This window comes from Odontesthes bonariensis, chromosome 5 (genome assembly GCF_027942865.1).
Source record: "Odontesthes bonariensis isolate fOdoBon6 chromosome 5, fOdoBon6.hap1, whole genome shotgun sequence".
Taxonomy (NCBI): Eukaryota; Metazoa; Chordata; class Actinopteri; order Atheriniformes; family Atherinopsidae; genus Odontesthes; species Odontesthes bonariensis.
The window spans coordinates 22,115,458-22,137,627 of record NC_134510.1 but is presented as its reverse complement, the minus strand read 5'-3'; the positions used below and the strand labels follow the sequence as shown (position 1 = coordinate 22,137,627).

The following is a 22,170-nucleotide window of genomic DNA, read 5'->3' as shown; positions in this document are numbered from 1 at the left end:
GCCTGTGTGGATTTCATCATTTGGTGTGTAATCAAAGCTGTGTCTGAACCTGCCAGTGCAGTGCTGGAGACTCCGGCTGGAATAATGGGCTCTTTATGTGGTTGTGGCTCGGTTGCCCACCGCACCGACTGCCTGATGTATATCTTAATGTACAGAACATGTTCTGTAAGTCCTGCAACTTGTTAGCAGTAGTTTAACACAGCGGGGAAAAAAATAAAATTACCTCATCCTTCACAAAGCAGTCAGTTATAACAGTGGGAATGAGATGTGGCTGAAGCAAGAGAAGGGCTTAAAGTAGATGGGTTTTTGGAAGTTAAAAACGTATAGAGGATAACTGGCAGAGGAAAAAGCTCAAGAGAAAGACTTTGCATGCTAGTAATGCTGCAACACTAATGGCTGTGACTGACAGGATTCCTCTGATTAATGTAAAAAGCCTCAATGGTTACACTCAAGGTGATAGGGATTGATTAATACTGTAGCAACATCACCAAATGCCAACCTTTGTTTTCAAAATAAATAAGTAGAAAGCCCTAACTTAGATATCAAATCACAAACCTTGATGAAAAGCTTTGGCTGCTCTTTGTGTTTTGAGAGGCTTGCAGATAGCAGAGTTTTCAAGAGAAAAACATCATGTAGAGAAAGAGGAGGTAGCAGAGGTCATTAGAAGAGTTATTGCTCTGATAGAGGAGAGCGGGAGCAGTCCCAGGGCATTTAATTCTCCCTCTTCCTCCTGCTCTCTGAAGATTGATCGTCTTTGTAGTCTTTTGAATCTCCTCAACTGTTCCTATGGTAACACACGAGGGTAACACAATATTAGTGTATTAAGCTTATCTCTCCTCTGGCCGTCATCCAGACACATCTTAGTCTTTTTTTTCCCTCCTCCTATCTGTGTAATTGAATTGTAAATGCTCTGTTAGCTCTCCCATAAACATATGCTCTCACTAAATGGCTACAGGCCCCTTAACCGTGCAACTTTCTGGTTCGTTGGCCTTTCAGATATAAGGCACAGCAACCAAATGTGGATCAATTGAGATTCTGCTCCCTGATGTCTGAACGCAACTGATGGAATTCCGTGATTGTGAACAGAAAGTGAGAGACTAATTGTGTTATCTGGGTGCGATCTCCAGCGTGGGTTTCATAAGCATAGACGGGGTCTCTAATGTCTGTAATATCCTCGCCCGGGCCAGGTCGATAAATACGGCCTCGCTATCGAATAACTGGGCTATGATCAGGCCCATGTGTCCCCTGCGACGTTCTCAATCCGGCTCTAATCGCATTACCCCGACCATGTTGACTTTCCGCCAATGGGAAATCTCCACACTGTAACCCCACACCTCAGAGGAGCGGACCTGGATGCACTCTTTCTGCTCAACGTTTACATTGTGAGAGCGGAGAAGGGGATTGAGTGGGACTTTGATAGACATGAAGGAAATAGATAGACAGGCAGAATGAGCCAGGGAGTTGAAAGGTGAGAGACAATATTGATATTCTGAGAGACCAAATGTTGAATTTGTGTGAGAATTTGGAAGAATTATGTGGATGAAATGAAAACTTAGCCATGTTTTTTGGCATTCTTGTTTGCGCATTCATGCACTGTACATATGGGTGTGATTGCTTGATATTTTGTGGTAACTGGAGGCATTGGTTGAGGGATTATCCCTCCCCTGTCAGAGAAAGCATGCCCAGAGCCTGGGCTAATGAAGGCTAATTGATTTTGTGGTGGGCCAGAGCAGTATGGAGGCCTGTCTCTGGTGTAAATAGTTAATGAGCCAAAGGACTGCTGTGGCCCCTGGGGGACTCATATCTCACTCTAAGCTTTCTGTTTGTTCTCTCTGGGCCAAAGACCGTATCTGCCTCACTACCATACTTTGCTGTCCAGATTTTCCCCTTAAGTGCCATCGTTTAAGCGGTACAGCACAGCCTGATGGTGGATTAATTGCCACGCATACCCTTCCTTAATGCTTCAAGTTTGTTGTCTGGGGTTGTTGCTGAGATCGGAATGTTTTATTAGTCTTGGTTCAAGTGGATTTTTTTTTTTCTTTTTATGTTCTTCTTGTGAAGGACCGGGTGCTTGTGGTGCTGGGTGTGGTTGAGTTCTGCTCTGTTGTGGTCTGGGGAATTGAATGGTGCGTGTTGTGTGCTGGAGGTTGTGGGATAGCTGACCCTCGCAGCGTGGAGGAAACGCAGCAGAGACGAGGCCAAGTTCCACAGCGTGCTGGCCAAAGCATGACATCACCACTCAGAGCCAGTTCTCCACAGGGCCTTGCAAACACTCATACACACATACATGCACACACATTTGCTTTCTCCAGTACTGTGTTGTCATCTTTGCATGGTGTGCACATTTAGATAGCCACACACTAACATACGCAGAGAGAGAGACAGTCAGGTGATTAAAAAGAAGCAACACATCAGACACATGTACAGATGGCACGCTGAGAATAAAAATCTATAAACATCCTCATACTACACTCAGTTGGATACCTTTGTATATATGAGGAAATGTATTCTCTATTGTTTTTCTTCTACAACAAGAAAAGACCAAGCAAGCACTTCTGTTGTATCCTTAAAAAAACAAAAAAAAACATCTGTGAATGCCAATTTTGGCACATGACTCAGCTCATGTCAGTGACTGGAAGACGTTAACATTGTTTTTTAAGTCTCTTTTGAATCAGGCCCATGCTTTCCACATATGCTGCCTGCTTTCTAATTTCAGACAGAGCAGCCTTGAAACAGTTTGGTGCTGGTTTATGAAAATGTGTCATTTATTATCTCCCAATTATCTATTGTTTACATTGTTACCAAGGACAATAAATTTGTCACTAAGCATCAGGCTAGGTGCTGAGGTTTTTATGTGGTAAACAATACTATATGTTCTTTCACTGCAGCCCTCTTGGCTGTGGAGCTGGCACTAGATTTGGGGATGACATAATTCCTGGCATGCTCTAAATATGCTCCTTTTTACTTCAAGAGGGGGAAAAAATGGTGCTTCTCTTAAAGAAACAATTCATAGCACACAAGAGGACCTATAATCAAAGAATTCCGACCGCATTAATGTCAGTTTTTACCATTTATAAACTTACTGTAGTAATTTTTTAGAACAGTTAGAGTGAGTGAGGCATTTAGATCAGAGATGGGGTTATGCCCTGAACAGTGAACAAGTAACAATGATTTTCCCTAATGCCAAGAAATTTAAACTTGGTAAGCGGCCTCAGATGTGTTGGTTTTCATTTCTAATAAAGTGATGATCAGTTGAGAGGTTGGTTCAGTATGAATTCAAACAGTAACGCTATTACTGTATGTCTCCCATTCACTTTCTTACCCCATAGCAGGGAAACACCTCTGGCTAAACCTCTTGGCTAAACCTCAGGAGGAGCAGTACTGACAATAGGAGGCTAACTCCAGGTTTTGTGAGCAACATCTGTATGAATGGCAGCATTGTCAGGGTGTGATGTCACTGAGCACGGATGGTGAGCTAAGAGCACAGCTGAATCTGTAGCCTTCTTCACTGAGTATGTGTATGTTCACTGTATATGTGGATATACATGCGCACTGTGTGTGAAAGTGGCTCCTTTTCAGAGCACTGGCACCTTCTCTGGTACTCATTGTCCTTGGAGTCAAAACACATCTGTGGACAAAGTGGGATAAAGCAAATCATTAAGTTGGTGTTTGCACGTGGTTTTTGATACGCATCTGTTATATGTAAGTTTGTGGTTAGTGAAGTATACATGGATGTGACTGTGCGGTAAAAAGGGACACAATAAACAAGAGGTTTTTGAATGTTTCTACTTGGAAAGGAGTGTTTTTTAGCAGAGTGTAGCTTCTGGATCAATGTGTCTGCCAGTTTATCAATGTTGGACATAAACCAGACGGAGGCCCCTCTCTCACTGCTTCCCCTATGTAACCAAATCTATTTTTAATCAAATTGTTGTCAAAATAGACATGAGACAAAGTGCCTGTAAAGATTTATAGTCAGTCCTATCACCCATAGTCATTCATGTATGATACAGTAATAAATTTGAGGTTTTCTCCTCATCATCCATACTGTTTTGACTGATTAATCCTTGCCTTTTATACAAGGTACAGACCCACTGGGGTATGTATTCGTTCCACATATGTCACTGCTACATGAACATAATAAACATATATATAGCATATAAATCACATCTCATATATATTTGTATACACACAATTCTCCAAAATTACAAAGGATCTTTGGACTCTCTTTATGCCTAAAAAAATGAAAGACTAAAATAATCATTTATTTAACTATTCATGTGTCTTCACAAATAATCCCTACAAGCCTGGCACTTCTTTACTTTGGAAGTTTGTCGTGTTTTTCTCGACTGATCTCATGAGATTCCCACACCAAACCAGGTTTGACGAGGAGCATCACTTCTCAATGATTGGCTTATCTCTCTAGAGATGCTCCACTCATCCAAACTCTGGCTCGGTCACTTCAGGACTTCTCTGGAACTGGTTTTCAATCAGGATAGCTCTTCATTTTTTTCAATCCATCTTAACAAAACACTCTACCTCATTTTGCTTTGTCGAAAACAAGCTAAATCTATCTCAAACATGAAAATAATTAAAGGGTCTAAAAACCTTCTCTCAGAACCGTAATTGATGACTTACCTTTTCTATGCCACTACATCAGACAGAAAGAGATTTAATGACAAATCCAATGCAACATTTCAGATCTTTAAGAACTGTTCATATTGTTTCCCTTATAATTAAGTTGATACATGTGAGTGTGTGTGTGCATGTATATGTTTCTGTGTGTGTGTGTTTCTCTTTGCTTGTGTAGGGGTTGGGTTATGAGGACAAGGCAGGCAGTTGTGGAGCAGAGTGTTGCATCTGTTTGTCTTTGGATGACCGCGTGTTGTTTCAGGGGTGCTGATGGGAGGAGTATGTGAAGGCCATTTCGTCATGGTTCAGGGCTCATGAATCGGATGAGACTCTTGTCGAGCCAAGCTTGGGTAAACCGGCTGCCATCACCACACAGGCTAGGATGGACTGGTCCAGCCACCATGAACCCCCCTGGAGCTCGTGCTATGGACAAAAAAGACTCACAGAGCAACATAATGATATATGAAACACTAGAGGAGTGATTTTAAAAAGCCTGTTTGGTCAGTCACTTTTAGCTCGATAAAGTTTAGTGTTTGGCAGCCTGTTGAGCAAGTAACAGAAAATGAATTGCTTATTTTCTTGTGTTTGGGGGGGAAGTATTCTATAATCTATTCTATTCTATAATAATTAAGTAACTTAAGTTCACAAAAGCAGGGTTTTTTTTCTTTCTTGAACAAATTCTGAATCACAACACCAAACACAAAGAGGAACACTTGTTGCTATTTAGATATAAATAGTGAGCAGCAGGGAAGTCAAAAAGCCCTTCTCAGCCCAAAAAAAAACATTAGAGGGCATCTGCATCTGGAAATCAAGTTGTTAGATTTCAGCTCACATTTCCTAATGCTATGACACATGCCTATCCTTTTGATCTCATAACTTCAGAGTATGTTGTGTTTAGTATTTGGCTCATGCATTGTCTGTTCCTGTAAGTCTGGGGCATTCACTGTATTCAACATCATGACAGTGGGTGTTGTGATAATCATGTAGGCTGCACTGGAGCAGGGCTTTTACAAGAGAAGAAACAGTGGGGATATGCAGACTGGAGTCAGAGGCCCATCCATTAACTTGACAGGGTGCAGAAGCTGCCAAGAGTATGAGCGCATGCTTTGGAGCATGCTCCACGGTGGGCGTGTGTTTCGCTGCGCCCATACCGCCTTGGTTTGTCCAAGCACCACCAGAGCGTCTGGCTCTGCCAGAACAGCCAGTCTATGTCCATCTCCCCGTCTGTGTCTGGAACCACAGGGAAGCTCTGTTCAGCTCTGTCCTGATCAGCTTGGTCCAGAACCTGAGAGAGGAGAGAGGGGGCGACATTACAGCCCAGCGCTCCCATCAGACTGTCTGCCTCACTGTTCCCCAAGGAAATCAGTTTAACAGTCCCCAGCTCTTGGCAAGCAGAGGGAGAGGGGGTGGAGGGACAGGAAAGACGTGTGTATGGGAGAAAGAAGAGAAAGAAGGGGGGTTGTTACTGCCTTTCTGGGTGAGAGGGAAATCTAATAAAATTGAACTAATGGGGGTGTGGAGTTTTAGGGGACAGAGAGTGGGTTTTGCAGGCAGGCACTCGTGGGTAATGGTGGTGGTGTAGGATGGAACAGGATCCTCTGAGTGTTTGGCAAAGCAGCAGAGCCAAACTCCTGCTTTAAACTGCAGCTGGTGAACCCATGTCAGGCTTAGAGTGTGAGGTAGGGGGGGCTAAGCATATATAAATTCTGCCAGGAAAGTTACAGCTATGATATATTACACAATTACCAATCCGTGCGCTTACACACTGTGTGCTAGTGTTAACAAAAAAAGCTGACAGAGACAGACAGAAGCTTTAATATCTATTTGTGGTCTGTTTTTATGGGAAGAGGAAGATCTCCATTTAAAACTTTGATCTTTTTGCCGTTAAACTGTGACTCCACAGACTGGTTAAATCTTCCTAACCTGCTGTAAGGCGCCAGAGGGCCACAGGTCCCCTGATAGCACACTGCTCCACTTTTAAGGCGAATAAAAGTGCTCACCCTGACCTCAGTGAGTTTGATTTACCCATCTTCAGCCAGGCGTGGTCCTCTCCCTTTGTACCTGCTCCGTGCTCTTGCTTTCTCCTCCCAGGGTTAATAGATATGAAGTCATCTTGCGAGGAGAAACCTGAGTGTGTTCTCAGGATGTGCCCAGAGCACTCAAAGCGACATCACTCACAGCTCGTCGTGTCAGAGAGGAAACACCCATTAATAAATATCATTAATGGATGATCACCTGGTATCCCTGAAACCACATAAATGAGAGAAGCCTAAAAAAGGACCGAGAGTGGAGAGGTTAAGGGGTAAAGGTCTGAAAGAAGATAGCTTCCCTCTAGGCAAAAGATGGCTGAATCAGGGATGGTGTTTTAACAGTGAAAAATCAATACCGCCACTACTTTTAAGTACACTCCCAGAATACATGAAATGTAGTGTCAAAGGCATGTATTTATGCTGCTGCTTGATCGTGTTATGGTGGAAGAAGCTGACCATGTCTTTATGGTGTTTTAAAGACCTCATCCTCCTATTGTGTCTTTGCTTTGTTTTCCATTTTCCAGTGACTGCAGGGCAGGCATTGGTGGGATAGGCTGTGTGCCATCCCATCTGTGTGAGTGCTGTGTGCTGCCACAGGCTAACACCTGCACTGATTTAATGACTGTTTTCTGTGGCAGCCATGTTGCAGCAGGAGAAATGTGTATGTATGTGTGTGTTATTAGAGCAAAATGCACATTGCGGTTAAGTTCTTGTGCTCAGCACAGTCTGGGGAAATACAACCATGTGTTAAAGAGCCATTAGAGAGTTGATGAAGGTGTTTGAGAGTCACAGCCTGCTCATCATCACTCTGCTAACGTCCCTTAGTTGCGTCACTGTGGTTCTGGATAGAAAGATTTAAGTTCTGGCTGAGTGGGGTTTAACTAGCTGAGTCTCAACTCAGGATGGAGCAGAAGCAGGAACTAGTGCAGAGATAGCATCAGGAACAGACTTATATCACGGTAAGGGTTTTTTCTTTTAACAAAATGTAATCTGCAGCTTTTTCCTTTAACACACATGCCACCAATCAAAGTAGTTAAATGCTCCTCCATTTATACTGCATACTGGTTGCATAGTTCCTTAGAATACAAACACAACACACAACGTTTTAGAATTCATAATAACAAAAGGATCAGATTTTAAAAAGTGATTTTTGGCTACAAAACTGAGTTTGTAGCTTTGAACTTCTCAAGCAAACAATATCATCATTTTTCAGCTGTGAGGCCTTTCATCACCACTTTGGGTATGTTCATACCTTGAAGTTGTCTTTTCATGCTCAATTTCATGTCTCATAAACATTAGCCCACGCAGCATTACATTTAGTTAATTCTGTGTTTTGTCGTGTTCATAATCATTGCTGCAGAGACTTGTGGTGCCACCTCTCAGCTCTCTGACCTGCCTCTGTGCGTTGACACTCTCTGTCCTCTTTGGATGTCGGCTAATTCAATTAATAAACTTAAAGTGCTTCTCTGCCGGCTGGAAAGCTCCCTGAGACACTGACAAATGAGCAATCGCTGTCTTGGGCTGATTGTGTGTGAGGAAGAGACACTGGAATCCATCTAATCTCTCCCCACCTCTGGTCTCTTCCTCTCTCATTGCTTGCTTCCACCTCCCTCCTCCTTCTCTGTCTTTCTCCCCTGGCGCCCGGTCTGCAGGGAGCTCCAGTTGCACTAAATGAGCATCTTACCCACATACAGGCAACTTTGCCAGGGCTACAAAAGCAGAGTGCCGAGGTAAACAGATTGCCTGTTCTGCGATTGACAGGATCTTGTCAAACCTTGATTGGTTTTCTCTTTTACAAGAGGGGTGGGCCTCACCTCTATGGTGCATACTGACAAACTGAAAACTGAAGAGAAGGCATTTAGTGATGCCAGCCTTAAAAATTAACCCCATGACACACAGAAGATGTCCTTGTCAACACTAGCTGCGGGCTTTTGGACACCCGCTGTGTATTATCGTAAACTCCGTGGTATTTTAACAATTATCTCATTCGTCAGAAAAAGAAGGGCTGTGGCACCTGATACTTGTGCTCATGAGGCTGTGGTGAGGGTAGTTACCACGTGTGATTTGGCAAAGAATCATATATATATATATTTTAAAAATTATTTTTAATCTCTGTGTGAGAAAATTTTAAACAACCCTATGTGAGTTACAAAAGATAGACCTTCAGAAAAGCATTTGTGTCACAATGTTTGGCATCTCTTGGTATGACAAACAGAAACTCTACTCAGCTGAAACAGGCTTGGCAAGGTCATAATTTCTCTGTGCTAGTTTCATGTGCCGCTCTCTGTGGTTCACTGTCTTCGTGGAAAAGCAGGTAATGACAACTGAACTACTTGCAAGGATTTTCACAAATACAGATATGAAATATGTAAATGCGGTTCAACCTTTTGTTAAGTGATTTGTTTGACTGTGCCTCTTGGCTCCTTGTAAAACGCGTTCCCCTCACAGACAGTGTGAGCTGTTGTTGGAGGGCTGATGTTGTGCTCTGGTCATGTCCTAGCATCGTGAGCCGGACCAGCTGGATGCCATTCCCGATGGGAATCATGAATGTGAAGGTTGTTAAAAGATATGGAGCCTTGGACTGAGCGTGGACTTACTGACAGCAGCTGGGAGAAGGGGGAAGGGAGCAGGGAGAGAAAAGGGAGCACTGGGAAAGAGAATAGAAAACTTTGTGGAATCCACAACAGTAGCCTTGGAATGACTTTGGTTGCCTTTTTGCTGGTAACATTTTTGCTAAAAGTACTAGGAGACAAAATATTTAAGATGAGGAATTACTTAGATTTGCAAAAAAAAAATCACATTTAACAATCCTTGGAACCTGTTTGAAGCCACTTAAATGTAAACAAGTCGTGTATTTTTTTTTTATGTCTAGGCTGCTGCTCTCGTGTTTGTCTTAATTTAGTGCCCAGAAAAACAGACTCGAGGAGGGGAGAAGTGCATTTGGTAAACATTAAGGGAACACAAGCGCGCCTTCAGTGAGCCCCTCTCTGGTCTCTCTCACACTCACTGCTCGGAGACACCGTCTCAGTCGGGGCTAAGTAGACCACACAGTTAAAGCAACAAATCCACTGTTAGCTGGGTCAACAGTCTGAGGTTCACACCTTACCGTACCAGCAAGCTCATCTCGCTGACATCACACACACACATGCACACACCCATGCACAGAAGAGAAGTAGGCTATTAGACATATGAAGAGGAGTGACTGGTGTGATGGCAGTTATGAAAGGTGAAGATCAAGAATGACAAAACTGAAGGAGACACAGAGGACAGTCTAAGTGGCTTTGATTTGTTCTCCTGACACGTGGATTTATGAAGCTGTTTGTCTTGTCATAGTCAGCACATGATCATGCTCTCTATCTCTCTATCAGGGGCACTTGAAGAGGCTGACATGCACAAACATGACAATGAAAAAATTCTCAGAATACAGTTAAATGCTGTGTTTTGTGTCCATTTTCTCTACACAGAGGCTGAAGGCGGCACTTTCACACCACCCTGGTGCCATCGCCAACGGCAACATGAACTCCATGGGCCACATGATGGAGATGATGTCGTCACGGCAGGAGCAAGGCGGTCATCATCACATGCACTCACACCCGCACCAGCACCTACAAGCCCCTCCCCATGCGTACCAGCACCACGGACACCACCACCACAGCCAGGGCCACGGCCAGGGCGCACACCATCACCCACAACAGGGACACAATCCCCATCACAACTCTCACAATCCCCACCTCCATCCTGGGCACCCACACCAGACCTCGCCGCACCCTCCAATGCACTCTGCTTCCCAGGTAAACAAAACGCTTTCCCATGAGAGTTGAAGCTCTTAGACTGCCCAAAGGCAAAGCCGCGAGTTCAATAGCACATTAACTATGCTGCATATTAAACTCAGTTACAACGAAAGAAGCCAATGTGTATGTACCAAGACTAAAACAAAGGAGGGCTTCAGTAACCCTTTGAGCAGTTTTGAAGTCAGCCATTAGTGGTTTAGTGTTGAAGCAAAGCTGCTATGATGCTTAAATTGCACCTTAAGCCAGTGGACAAACAAATTTTCTGCTGCTTCAACCATAATGCCAAGTAGTTTCCTGGCACGTTTCTCAAATGTATTTTTTCTTGTGAAGTTGGTCAGCCGCAGGTCAGAGTTTGATGCCTGTCATAAACCTGACGGGGTTGGGAAGGGGTCATAAGGTGGCGATTATAAAAGATTCTCAGCACTGCCTTTTGGAAACTTTGCTTCCCGCAAACCTGCTCCACCAAGCTGCAATTATGCAGCCAGTATTAGTGTGCTCCAGGTGCAGGAAAACTTTTACCAGTGCTGGTCCTGATGGTGAACAGACAGTCTTGGCTAATAGTTCTGGAACATTTTAGCTGTGAATATATTTGATTTAATTTTGATTGAAAGGATTGCATTGTAATGTGAAAGTCTTTGTCCTTGCATTGTCTGACACCCTTTGCAGTGCCAATCATTTTGGATGAAGGACAGTCTGACTTGAAGAAATGCAATTCACTGTATGTTCCAGATGTACCATTAAGGCATTAGAACAACACTTTCTGTATGCACAGCGGCCATTAAAGCAGCTTCTATTTTCCATGGTTCTCATAAAAATGGTAATGATCTGAAGACTGAAAACACTTGACTTTGCCAAGTAAATGTCAAGATCTGTCGGTGCATGTACGCTTTTAGAAACGGGCCTTTTGACGGTGTCTGGTGTTATTAGTATGAGTGGAAGTGGGCGTTGGAAAACTGCCTCCTGACACCTCTTTAACAAGGTGGGCAGCCTTGTGAATCAGTCCAGTCACTCATTCACTCCTGACGCACACAGCCCGGCTCTTAAGGCACGTGGTACAAACAGATGTTGTTTTTGGGGATGTTGCCAGACATTAAATAGCTGAAGGAGATAATGTATAGATGCTTGTTTACAGGCATGAGGCTTTTAGGGGCAGTGGAGTGGTGACAGCAGACAGGTGACGGGCTGTTTTCCAGGTGTCAGTGCTTACATATGTAGCTGGATGTTGGCAGACAGACGCTGTCTCATCAGAGAGCCCAAAATTGCTGATCCTATGTGCCACGTGTTTCAGATGTCACCTGCGACCCAGCAGATGCAGCCCACGCAGACATTGCAGTCTCCGCCACCCAGCGGTGGACGGCGCAGAAGAGTAGTGGATGAGGATCCAGATGAACGGCGGCGGAAGTTTCTGGAGAGAAACAGAGCAGCTGCAACAAGATGCAGACAGAAGAGAAAAGTGTGGGTGATGTCCTTAGAGAAGAAAGCAGAAGAGCTCACCCAGACCAACATGCAGCTTCAGGTACAAACAATAACCGTCGGCGCTTCTAAATCTATCTCGCATAACACACTGACGCACTGTTATTTTGACTTGCTCATATCATCCCATTTTACAACAGAGATACAGAAATAACAATAGTTTACATTCTGATGAGGTCTAATACTAATAGTAGTCAATATGTAGGAAGGACGGATGCCGCAAGGTTGTTTAAATAGTTTGTTTTCCTTTTATTATTTCAGAATGAAGTGACCATGCTAAAGAATGAGGTGACCCAACTCAAGCAGCTTCTACTCACACACAAGGACTGCCCCATCACCACTATGCAGAAAGAGTCCCAAGGTTACCTCAGTGAGTAGCTCAAACACAAACACAGACCTACACACACTTTGGAAATATACTAAAAACACCCCATCACTGGTGTGCCTTAGCCCTGCAGACGTAAGTCTGATGGACAAACAGTGACTGCCAAGATGCTTCGCTCAGATGTGCTGGTATCCAGCTCCCACGCTCGCCACAAGACTCTTCCTTTCACATATGGGTGTTGCACGCTTTGGTGGCCGGCCTGGGCTGGGAGTTGGTCGTCTGAATCTCCTAAGAGACTTATTTTTCCAACTGACAGCACCTCTGTGCAAAGAGGCGGCTGAGACTCAACGTGAGAAAGGCATCACAGTCTGCTCTCTGGCAAACTCTTACAAATGCCAACGATCTCAGAGACTCTTGGACCAATGCTTCGGCTCAGCTTCACATGACATCAGAACCCCTCCCTTTGATATGGGTTCGAGTGACATTTCCATGTAATTAGGATAAGGCACCTCCCTGTGTGGCTTTAGTGCAGGAAAATAAGGCTCACATCCCCGGTGGCTGAATGGTTCTTTTATGCAGGAGAAAGCCAACTCCCAGACTGGGCTGGAATGACTTTCATCGATGAGTCTAGCTTGTGTACAGATGTCACCTTCAATGTGTCAAACATTCATCATGCATGTTTACGGAGCTGAGTGATTCACCTTTCCATTTTTGTGTTATCCCTTTATTTTTGTCTTTGGAATGGCACATGTGAACTGAATGTGAAATATTTCTTTCTTCTAATAAAATGCTTTTTCTATTTTAATGATGCTTGGCTTGTGTTTGTTTTGACATTTTATCGTCAGGTCGTACTTTGAAATCTTTGTGTAGTGCGCCAACGGCACATAGATTACAACGTACGCGCATCCTGTTCACCCCCGGTGATGTCTCTGCTGTCTCCTCAGGTCCAGAGAGCAGTCCGGCGGGTAGTCCAGCTCCAGCATGCTCCCAGCAGCAGGTCATCCAGCACAACACCATCACCACCTCCACCACAACTGTAGGGGGCAGCAGTGTGCACGGGCAGGCCAACCACCGCACAGACATTAACCCCATCCACTAGGGACAAGAGCCGCAGCTATGAATCCCCTCCTACCACCACCTCTGCTTTGTGAGGGTTACCTGCTGCTCAAGCTGCACCCCCCTCCCCCTCAGTCAAGAAAAACCTCAAAGGCCTGCGAGGCTCTTCTTTTTACAGTAGCTACAGTATATTTTCATAGAGCAACCCTATTAAGGCATGAATGTTCTAAGGTTCGTTCATTCTTGTTTTTCTCTCCATGTTTTTTCAAGCTTGGCCGAAAGAGAATTTTACTAACCTCATGCACCATTTCTGTGACTTCGTCTTTTGTGTAATGTTACAAGCCATGGAACCACAGTGGTCATGGAACCAGAGGAGAGAGACATGAACATCAGACTCTATATCTCTATAAACATGTCTTACATCTCTGTATGCCTAATGGACTGAATAACCAGTCAGTTCATAACATGCGTCTGCAACCCGCGTTGCATACAGAAACCAAGTGAAACTGTCGCCATGACGTCAGAAAGACAAGAATATGCAAGCAGGTATAACGCTTCTCTTTTTTCCCAGAAACGTGTATGACTGTCAGCATACACATTCTCTCTGTCAGCAGTATTCTTACAGAGCTTAATGATATACAGCATGACAGTGATGACACTGTATTATCAAATGTAAGCAATACATCTCAGTATTGATCATCTTCTCTACTGTTCGCCCACATTACGATCAGACTGGCCAAGGACATACTATGCTGTTTCAGCTACAGAACTGTACACTGTGATACTGGCGAGGCAGCTCAGGGGTTGAGAGCAACTCCTCCGCACTGCAGGACCAACTGAAGCTTTAATCATTGAGGCCTCTTTTTCTGTGTGTTGTGCATTTGGGTCCATATTTTGGATTTAAATTCCAAAATGAAAAAAATAACCTATGACTGCGTGTGTGTGCGTCGGCATAGTTTGGCATGTGAATATTGTATATTTGTGCTCTTCTTTTTTTTTTCTTCTTTCCACTGCAGAACAAAGTTCCGCAGCTGTGCTGACAGAGAAAAGAAAGAAGTGTGTGAGAAAGTGAGAAAGCTTTTAACCCTTTCCTTTTTTCTTTGGGGAACTGGCATTCTTGAAGTGGTCGTTCCTTAGCATGCTCTCCAAGATGTCACAATGTGCCTGAATCTTTGTTGGCTTACTATAGACAACAACCTTATTTTAACCTCGGTTATTATCGTTTTCTTTTACATTTTTTTTTTTTTTTTATACAGTAACCTTTACTCGTTTTGTCTGTTGCATAAAAAGCCAAAAATCCTTTGTGTCCCAGATGGATTATGCCTGACCTTTTCTGTCACCCTGCCTGCCTTGAAACTTAATACCTTCACATGTTGACCGCAGCTCCTCTTTCTTTCCTCTTTCCTATGACCAGGAATGTCAGTTAATTAGCATGAAGACCACAATGCACTGTTTTACAGTAGGACGAGTGAAATACATTCCACTGACAGGTGGAGCATTCGCAGAGCTGTCCTTGCACTTTGTCCTCTGTCATACCAGAGGGTGGAATAGCCATATTAAGGTCAGAGTAATTCTCAGTGATCCCCCGTCTTCACACACCAGCGAGAAACCTAACTGTGTTTTTTTCTGGAGAGACTGTGCCTGGCTTTCTTCACATGGGAACTTGGAGCTTAGAATAAGAAGATCACCATTTCATTTGTGCTCTTCTTATCGTGGAAAAGTTTTCTTGTCAAAGATGAGAAAATTGAAAGTGGGTGGTGGAATTTGTAGTTTTTATGTAATTTTTCTCAACATTGGAGCCTACATGTGCAGTTCAGTATGCGTGTTGATGAGTCAGAGAGATTCTCTTGAAAAGGGCTTTGTTGTACCAACCCTCTGAACTAATGCTTGCCTTATTTTTAATTTTTCCAAAACCCCATTCCAAAATTTTACGTTATTTTGTGAAATATAAAAATATGTTGGTGACCTCAAAACTCTCTCAACTGGAATAACTAGGGTGGCCTAAAAGTTGCATCTGAATTTAATTTTTTTGACGGCCGATCCAGGTTTAGAAAGAAAATGTTACTGTGTAGGCAAACAAAAAGGTCAGATGGAAGTGCAGCGTATGTGTGTATCTGTGTGGACTCGTGTGTGAGAGGATGACAATTCCTACATATTAATTATGTAATTGTATTATTCTAAATCTAAAACTATAAATATTGTACATAATATCATTAATTTCTATAATCTTGTACATGTAATGCAACCACCTTTCTTTTTGAAGGGAGAATAAATGTGTGGTACGTTTGTAAATAATGTTTTCATAGCACTTGTTGCCTTTTGTTGTACGTTAAAGCTCATTACAGCGCTTAAATACATTGTTGACGTGTAATGAACTGATGAACCCCATCTTGCCTGCATAACTTTGTACATTTTCGTGTGCGTGTGTGTCTTGTAATTACATTGTCTTCGTCTTATTTCGCATTTGTACAGATGTTAGAGTATCTTTGCAGTTACATTACGGTATGAAAATAAAGCACTTGTTCTGTAAGATAAGATTTAGTTTTTTGAGTTGGTGTCACTTTTCTTGAAGTGAATTCTGTGTGTTTAAAACTTACGCTTAAATCAAAGGATCAACAGCATTTCCTGACGCGTGCCCTTGAAAAATAGCTGCTCATGAAATAGTCAGATGCTTTAAAGGTTTAGAGTACTCATTAATTATTGAACTGTCTAGACCGCTTGATAGATGCCTGATGAAATAACATGGCAGTTAACTTTAGTACACACTTCTTTGTCAGAAACCCAGATTACTGCAGATAGATGCAGTGGGCCAGTTACACTCATGGGAAAATGTACACACCCATAGAAACCTTTTTTTTTTTTTTTTTTTTTTAAATCCATAAAATCTGAATCGGGGGAATCAAGGATTCCAGTCAGAGCAGATACTTGATGAGAAATTGGCAGGTAAAATCTGGCCTGTTTTACAGCTGACATCAGGACTTTTGAGACAGAATTGCGTGGTGTCATTAGAAGAAATGGAAGGTAGTCAAGAAAATGACTATGTGTCAGTAAAAATAATTTCAATCTCAACTGGTGCATATTTGTCTGTCAAGGAAGATAATTTGAGCAAAAAAACACTACATGCAAAGACAAAGCCTTTGCAGCAATGTGCGCTGAACAGATTAATCAAAGGTACAGTTGTTTGGCCAAAGAAGCAGCGTGTGTGCTGCAGACAAGTGGAAACTTTGTGAGATCCTCACAAAAAAACTGTGAAACACGGTGGATGGAATTTTCTAGTTTGCAGGTACTGAGCTGCAATAGAGGCCATGGCTTGAAGTCATTAATTTGATTATGAATTCTGCAACATATCAAAGAGGGCTCGGAGATAATGTGAGGCCATCTGCCTGGGAGTCTGAAACACAATCCAGAACAATTCAACAAGATGAGGACACAAGCAAGCCCGCCAAGGAATGACTCAAAGAGAAAAAAAAATAGAGGGCTATAAAATGGTCAAGTCAATTGTGCTCAAAATTAAATGGGCACTACATGCGAAAATGTCTCGCAAATGAAGGAAGTGCGCATGATAGATTTGTCAGAAATTGCAGCAAACCAATCCAAGATACAACAAACACCTGTAGGAAGGCAACTCTGCTAAAGGGGGAAATATTAGCATGACCAAACATGCACTAACATTTTTAGCACATCTATGGATATTTTTGGTGGTTTTTCACCATCGAAAAAGCTTCTTGTTTATGTTGTTGACGCATTTGGCAGGAGTTTTTGTCTAAAGCGATTTACAGGGCTCTTCCTCCTTATGTTGTCGTCAAGTATGATATTTCAACTCGTGGGCACCGTTTAAAAAAAGATCAAATGTTTCATGTTCAAACGGCTCAAAAAAGGAAATAATCCACATGGTCATTACAACGAAGCAAGCCCATTGTGTAGTTTACTAATTTGCGACGAATCCAATAAAAAATAAGCAACGAACCCAGTATGTTTTATTCAAGAACAATAAAAGGCAATTTCTTTGTTTTCAATACCAACATTCAGTTGATTAAAGGCTTTTTAAAAAGCACTAAATGACTGACATCTGCTCTGGAAAGCTCAAATCTGACTTTTGAGTTTGTCTGCAAAGAGTGAAAAGTTTTTGGAAGGCAGTGACCCCTGGTGTACATTTTGTTGATCGACCAAAGGTTGGTCATGACTGTATTTTCACAGTCTGTAACAGCTATCTGTCACAGAAGTTGTTAGGACTGCAAAAATTGTAAGCCATTTAAAAGAATGTATAGAAAAGAACAAACAATCTTTATTTCATGTCATTGTTTTGTCTTCAAATGATCAGATACGACACAAACAGCATTTTCCCTCAGTGATCCTAAAAAAAAAACAAACAAAACAATTCCGAGGTCTGGATTCAATCTGAGAGAACTTGCAGTAATTCTTTTGTGGTGCATATGAGAGCAGACTAGCATCCAAAAATCAAATGATTCCTCTGGTAAAATGTTTTTTCTTTTTCTAAAAAAGCACAAGATGACCTGTTCATTTACATTGCTTGTGACAATCAATCGTCTTTCAAATCAACAGTCAATAATCAATGTGTTCTATGTGGCAAACGCGCTTTAATCGGCTGTCTTTCAGCACCGGTTCCTCTCACTTCCAGCCCTGCGTTGACAAGAATCTGTCAATCATATCAAAAGACCTCGCTGGCTGGTCGTAAGGCAGAATGTGTCCTCCTCCTCGTATTATGACCTGCGTGACAAAAAGGACAAAAGGTTTAAAAAAAATAAATACTCTCGAACATCTGCCCACGGGAACAGCATTGTATGCACTACTGTAAATATCGGCTCACCTGGTAAAACTCTCCAACTTGTCTGACATAACCCGCCACCTCCGTGTCTGTGGGCTGAAGCTTCCAGTGGAAGCGAGGGGCTGTTTTGTACTCGGCAGCCCTGGTCCAGTTGATGGTAGGCAGGAACCTCTCAGTTAAAGGAGCTGCTACAATCACATCCAGCTGACCACTGTAGATTAAGACCTGCACATACATTCAATTTGTATTAGTGAGGTATCGTGCAGGATCCAAGGCAAAATCAGAGTCAAATTAAAATATTCTGATGAGCAAAAATTGCCATATCATGTCAATAAATACATGTATAACTACGCTCTCTGCTGGCACTGTGTATGGGAGGCCAGCGTTCCTCACCCTGTAGTTGTCCATCAGCACTCCCAGCCATGGTTTGATGCTCTTCATGACATCCTGCATGAGGTGCTTCTCCACCTGTGAGCCATCATGGAAACTCAGGTTGCCCACGTGGATGGCACGTCGCACCTCTGCCAGGGTCACAAACTGGGAGAAGTATTCCTGGTCTTCGGGCTCCTGTGTGCACAAATAAGACCCAGTTGTATGGAAACATGGAAGGATTTTACGTCGCAGAAGAAGGCAGCTCTGAGGTCCGAGTACCTGACATGTCATATAGTTGTAGTAGTTGGTGCAGCCTGTGGCATTTTGAAAGAACGAGGGATACGGGTTCACGTCTCCGTTCAGCAAACTATCAAAAACCTGAAGTCAGAAAAAGGGAACAGTTTTTGGTACAATGTTTGATTTTGTTCATAAAACTTCATTACAGATTACAACTTAAAGCAAATCTTGAAGATAACTCGTGATAAATGACTTTACACTGTATACTGATAGAGGTCCCAAACATGTCTTACTTGAAAAGCCTCCACCCACTTTTGCTGCTGGATGAGTTCAACGCCGAGGTCCGTCTGCTTGTCCACATACTGTTTTTGGAGTTCGTCTATCATTCCCGTTTGATACAGGAACTCACCATAACCGCCCAGCATCTGATGTGGAAGACAAGTCAAATCTGTAAATATTCATTCCACGTCTACACCTCAATGAGAACTGTACGAATTGTACAGTATGGACAATTAGAAAAAACATAGATAAACATGTTTCACCACTTAAAAGGAATACCGTTTCCATGATTTCAGAGCAGAGATTAGACTTGAGATCCCTCAGTAACATGTAATGTCTGCAGATATAACTCGTGCAACGGTTGAGAGAACAAGTGAACTTTTGCTGGATACACACCAGTTCCGGATCACAGAGCCCATCACCGATAGCCATGCCCTTAAAGTTGATCTTTACTTTGGCAGTGGGGTTGTTTTTGTGGATGTAGTAAGAAATGGCAGGAACATACTTCCCTGCATATGACTGCACAGAAACAGAGAAAGTATTAGTAAAATATCTCACACCATCAAGTATTCTTATGGCATCTACTAGATGTTAAAAACTATGCAACCAGATTTCATAACCTTGCATCATTTTGCCTGATTGAAATGTGAAGTCAATGTTAATTAGCAATGAATAAAAGGCAAGAACTTACCTCTCCAGTGGCATAGAAATCATTGGCCTGATACTCAGGAAAGATCTGGAAGAACTGCGTTAAAGCACTTTGAAAAGAAAGAGATGGCAAAGGTAAGAGTTAGTAAGAAATACTATTACGATGAGGGCCCAACATTAATGACTGAGTTAGATGGCGAACCTGTACAGGTCTCTGCCAACATCGTCCTGGTTCTGAGCAAAACCTCTGTCATCATCAGTGAAGCTGAAACCTGTCCCAACCTCAAAAAAGAAAAGAAAAGAAGAAGTCAGAGACGTCCTTTGTTTATTTGGGACTTTTCAAAAAAATGCACTTCGATCTTTAATAAGAAATACATACCGGATTGTCTATGTACAAAACTGAATAGCTGCTCGTCCATGCATACTCCCGCAAACCGACTGTAGAGGCAGAGAAAAAGAACAATGCTCCGACACAGAGTAATTACTTGAACAACATGGTATGTCTGCTGCAGCCGGTCAGTTCTTACCGGTCAAGTTCTTGTACACCACATAAGGTCCATGTTCCACAAAGAGACCGAACATGGAGGTGCCGCCGGGCCCGCCTTGCAGCCACAGCAGGACAGGAGCTTTCTCTTGCTCTGCCTGTCAGTCAGATCAGGGGGAAGGAGCAAGTTAAACCCTCAGCACCACCTCGTGGTGGCTTTGGTTTGTTACCAAAAGCACAAACGCTTTTACTGTGATTCACTCGCACAGAGGCCCGTGCTGTTGCTCCGCTTCAGGGCCATTAACAGTCATGGTGATTAAAATGGTTGTCAGAGACTAAAGGACTGCAGAGGTGTGGCACAATCTGAAGCATTAGTCCAGTCATGTTGTTGTTGAATAATGCAGCTTTTTTCTGCAATACGGACACTGAATTACCATGTGGAACGATGAGGAACACACTTTCAATACAAAGGTGCTTCTTTTTTCACGTGATGTCCAGTATTTTAATAAGGTGGTAGCACGTTCTGTATATTTGGTCAGAACTTTTCTATCGGGTGCAGTGTTCTGGTCTGAAAATGCTTTGATTACTGAAACAATTTGTTATCTTAGCTGTTTGCATGTCTCTCGTGTGAGGAGACGCGTTTTTTCAGAGGCTCAAATGTAACCCAACAATTTCCTCAAAAGCTGTTAAAACGGATAGATGCGGGGCTATTCATCACTTCTTCATCCGTTAACAAGGTAAAAGGTCTGAAGTTGATTCCAGGTGTGGCATTCGCATTCGGACACTGCCTGCAAAGGATCCCTGACAAGCAAAGCTGCATTTATGGTTATGATCAGATGTCCATTTGAATGGAACGTGAACATGTTTTGGTGAGCAGCTGAAAAACACAAACATTGTGATGGTGTTTAAATATATGCAGCCCTTAACCCCATTTCATGCACTTCCTCATATTTATTAGAATAATCAGGATGCAGAACCAATGGAGGAGATGGCACGTGACTTAGAACCACTGGTTACTGATTAATAGCTCAGACAAATAAGGTTTGAGTACCCAAACATAACACTCAGTGCTGTATCATCACAGAAGGCAGCTGATTAAATATGTGCACACACTCTGTTGATTGAGGGGCTAAAGGTGAAGTATGTGAGAAAAGTTGGGTTCCAGATAGAAAAGATCTGATCCTCTCTCAAACTGCCGCCAAATGTGAAGGGTTTGAGCCTACCTGGACTGCTGGGAAGAACCAGAAGAAGAGGTTGCTGTTGTATTTTTTGTTGACTGTGAGGTATCCAGCATAACTCTTGACGTTTGCTCCAGGCAGCTTCCCTACCAGACTCCGTTCCCTGGCTGAAAGAGCAAGCGTCAACACATTGTCGCGGTGTGCCCCGACGTCCATGCAACACAAAGAGTGTGCTAGTTTTTACAGCATTATTAGTGTTTTACCTTCAGCTATGTCGCCCTTCTCCAGATAAGGAGTGAGGAAGAGAGGGGAGCCGGGGTCGACTCCATCCGGCGCGCTGACGCGGTGAGATTTTCGGCAGAAAAACGACGAGCAGCGTCGCGAGGCAGCAGAGTCCAGACAGGCCCACAGTAACAGGAGAGCCAGAGTTTCCCTCAGCAGCCTGCAAAAAAACCTCCACACAATTCATATCAGATTACAGGCCTGGCCACTGATGTGTGACCCTCAAACTTCGCCAGTGGCGCAGATGTGCAGACAGTCCGGCCACAGAAGAGGGGATGACTCACCTCATTCTCCTGTCGTTTCTGTGGGAAAGGGCAAAACTTCTGTCCCGGTCAGGCGGACACGCAGGTGGACTGGTTACAAAAAAAGGCTGTCTGTAAAGGTGAGTCACATGACCAACTTTGTGAAAGTCATGTGAGAGTATGGGTCATGTGATCTGGTTATTCGCGGCACCATAGAGTTTGCCCTGCGCGCTGTCTTGCAGGATACTCTCGACAACATTTTGGTTGACTCCAACTTGTCCAGCAGCATCGCACTAAAATCATAGCCTATCTTGTAATTCTTGTAAATCTTGTAGATAGTTTAAACCAACTCAAAGTT

At 43.0% G+C, this 22,170-nt stretch overlaps 2 protein-coding genes across 4 annotated transcripts in view; one reads left to right on the top strand and one right to left on the bottom strand.

Moving 5' to 3' along the window:
- creb5b (cAMP responsive element binding protein 5b) overlaps positions 1 to 15,815 on the top strand; it is a 37,649-nt gene extending 21,834 nt beyond the window's left edge. For both annotated transcript variants that reach the window (XM_075465345.1, XM_075465344.1), the window contains exons 8-11: positions 10,124 to 10,450; positions 11,739 to 11,966; positions 12,185 to 12,293; positions 13,193 to 15,815. In XM_075465345.1, coding sequence (XP_075321460.1) covers positions 10,124 to 10,450; positions 11,739 to 11,966; positions 12,185 to 12,293; positions 13,193 to 13,347 — 819 coding nt within the window. In that variant the 3' untranslated portion in view covers positions 13,348 to 15,815. The remainder of the gene's footprint in view (positions 1 to 10,123; positions 10,451 to 11,738; positions 11,967 to 12,184; positions 12,294 to 13,192) is intronic.
- Positions 15,816 to 17,555: 1,740 nt separating this feature from the next.
- Positions 17,556 to 21,970, bottom strand: cpvl (carboxypeptidase vitellogenic like). Of its 2 annotated transcripts, none has more exons than XM_075465342.1 (13): positions 21,855 to 21,970; positions 21,552 to 21,742; positions 21,334 to 21,455; positions 20,154 to 20,268; positions 20,006 to 20,064; positions 19,829 to 19,908; positions 19,670 to 19,736; positions 19,375 to 19,497; positions 18,993 to 19,124; positions 18,742 to 18,840; positions 18,484 to 18,657; positions 18,133 to 18,315; positions 17,556 to 18,032 (listed from the first exon to the last, which is right to left on the bottom strand). In XM_075465342.1, exons 1-13 carry the CDS (start codon positions 21,857 to 21,859, stop codon positions 17,934 to 17,936), a joined length of 1,449 nt encoding a protein of 482 aa, XP_075321457.1. In that variant the 5' UTR covers positions 21,860 to 21,970; the 3' UTR covers positions 17,556 to 17,933. The 2 variants fall into 2 exon arrangements, with proteins under 2 accessions (XP_075321457.1, XP_075321458.1); XM_075465343.1 differs by having other exon boundaries at positions 21,552 to 21,730.
- Positions 21,971 to 22,170: the final 200 nt, after the last annotated feature.